The 2,169-nt window shown below is 51.2% G+C and overlaps 1 protein-coding gene across 1 annotated transcript; it reads right to left on the bottom strand.

Annotated features, from left to right (window-relative positions):
• Positions 1 to 646: 646 nt before the first annotated feature.
• On the bottom strand, positions 647 to 1,558 carry SOX3 (SRY-box transcription factor 3). Its single transcript, XM_030210110.1, has one exon. It carries the CDS (start codon positions 1,556 to 1,558, stop codon positions 647 to 649), a length of 912 nt encoding a protein of 303 aa, XP_030065970.1.
• Between the last annotated feature and the right edge of the window lie 611 nt (positions 1,559 to 2,169).

Here is a 2,169-nt window from a genome sequence, read left to right as displayed (position 1 = left end):
TCTTAGAAAAATTTATTGATCTCACTCTGCTCTCCGGCTTAAAATCTGTAGAAACCCAAAAGGAACAAAAAAACTAAAGCATTTCACAGTAAAATTCAAACACAACATAAAACAAAAATTTACAGAAGTTTACAGGCTGGAAGGGCAAGGGAAAATAAAAACCAAATCAGAAAGCCTTACTATAAATTAAACTTTAGGTTTGCGACCCGCACAGCTCTGGCTTAAGTGAAAGTCTAAAATGTTAATTAAAAAAAAAATAATAAGGAGAAACGTGAAAAGCTACAAAGTTTTGGATAAAACCAAGCTGGACTTGGTAGTTTTTTTTTAACAATCAAGTGTAAACATTGGATTCTGGTTAATCTTATATTCCATTCCACTTCTAAAACTGAAGATACAAGATCCTTATTAAAAAAAAGAACGATCCACTCTATCAACTAGGAATACCCCGTGTTTAAAACTTCACAGTAGATCCTAGAATACATATCACGTTGTGCTCTAGCAAGTCTGCGCAAACTTTTCTGTACAAAATAAGACATAGCATGGTTCCTTTCCTTGAATTGCATGTTTTAAGATAGTTTTGCAGAACAAGTAGAATGTCCATTATCAAAGGGAGGGAGGGGGTGGGTAGGGGGGGAGAAATGAAGTCTTAAATGTGAGTCAGTGGTACAGTGCCATTCACTCCGGTGCCAGTACTTTGATAGTGCTGATGGACACTGTGTAACCTGCTGTTCTGAAGAGAAGTGGGGTCTGTGTTGTCTCCTCCTGGGGGTAGGTACATGCTGATCATATCTCGAAGATCTCCCAGGCAGGCTCTCTGGCTGTGGGAGGTGATGGCCGGTGGAGGGGAGCTGGGTTCCGATTTCACCACCGAGCCCATGGAGCCCAGGTTCATGGCAGTGGTGGCCTGCTGGCCGTAGGCCGGGGACATGCTGTACGTGGAAGCCGCATTCATGTAGGTCTGAGCGCTGGACATCATAGGGCTGTACTGGAGCCCCGTCATGTCGTAGCGATGCATCTGCTGGATCTGGGGGCTGTTCATGGCCGGGTGTTGAGCGTACCCCAGCTGGTCTTGCATCAGAGAATAAGCCCCGTTAGTCCAGCCGTTCATGTGAGCGTAGGTGTCAATCCTCTGGCTGACCCCTACGGTGCTGGCCACCGGGCTCGCTCCCGGGGCCAGCAGGTTGCCAGGCAGAGAGTACTTGTCCTTCTTCAGGAGGGTCTTGGTCTTCCTCCTGGGACGGTATTTATAATCCGGATACTCTTTCATGTGCACAGCCCGCAGCCTCTTGGCCTCATCGATGAAGGGTCTCTTCTCGGAGTCACTCAGGAGCTTCCAGTCGGCCCCCAGCCGCTTGCTGATCTCCGAGTTGTGCATCTTGGGGTTCTCCTGGGCCATTTTCCGGCGCTGACCCCTCGACCACACCATGAAGGCGTTCATGGGCCTCTTGACTCGGTCCTGATCCGCGGTGCTCTTGCCCCCCGGGGCGGCGTTGCCCCCTCCGGCCGCGTTGGCCTGAGCCACAGGGCTCTTGAGGTCACTTTCCAGCATGCTGTACATGGCGACTGCAGAGAGGAGGCCGGTGGGGGGTGCGTGTCCGTCCCTGCGGGGTCCAGCTCGCCACAGTCTCTTGTGCCAAACTCACACTCCGGCTCCCCCGGTTAAGAGGCGCCCGAGCCAAGGGGCGCTGATTGACAGCCTATTAATGAGCCGGCGCCAGCCAATCAGCGACCTGCTCGCCCCGGGTCCACTTGGAACGGAGGTAAAGCGCAGCGCCAGGGATTAAAGTAACAAAAAAGAGGGGAAAAGAAAGTTGAGATGGAATTGGGGGGGGGGGGGGGGGGGTAGGGAGGGGGGCACCTGCCCAGCTCAAGCAGCAGCAGCTCCTCATTACAGATCGTTGCAGATGGGAATTTTCCAGTAGGAAAGCGGCAAATGTCACACTTTTCTAAACCGCGCACATCAGGGGAAGGAAAACTTGTTTACTGTTTCCTCCCGAGACCCAACTACCAAAATTGGAGCGCAAGTGCCTCCCCCCCCCCCCCCACCCCTTTTTAACAGGAGCGAAATGGCTGGGCTGTTAAAGTAAACAGGTTCTACAGCTTGCTTGGTGGGTGGGGAGGTGGATTTTCTGAACTCGATCTGCAGTTTCAAGGCGGTAAATATTTACT

The sequence above is a fragment of the Microcaecilia unicolor genome, chromosome 7 (assembly GCF_901765095.1).
Source record: "Microcaecilia unicolor chromosome 7, aMicUni1.1, whole genome shotgun sequence".
In the NCBI taxonomy this organism is placed as follows: domain Eukaryota; kingdom Metazoa; phylum Chordata; class Amphibia; order Gymnophiona; family Siphonopidae; genus Microcaecilia; species Microcaecilia unicolor.
Note: the sequence above shows the minus strand (reverse complement) of the source record. Positions and strands in the feature narration are given on the sequence as shown.

Coding starts and splice junctions, on each gene's coding strand:
- SOX3 (XM_030210110.1), bottom strand. CDS start 1,558: ATGTACAGCATGCTGGAAAGTGACCTCAAGAGCCCTGTGGCTCAGGCC.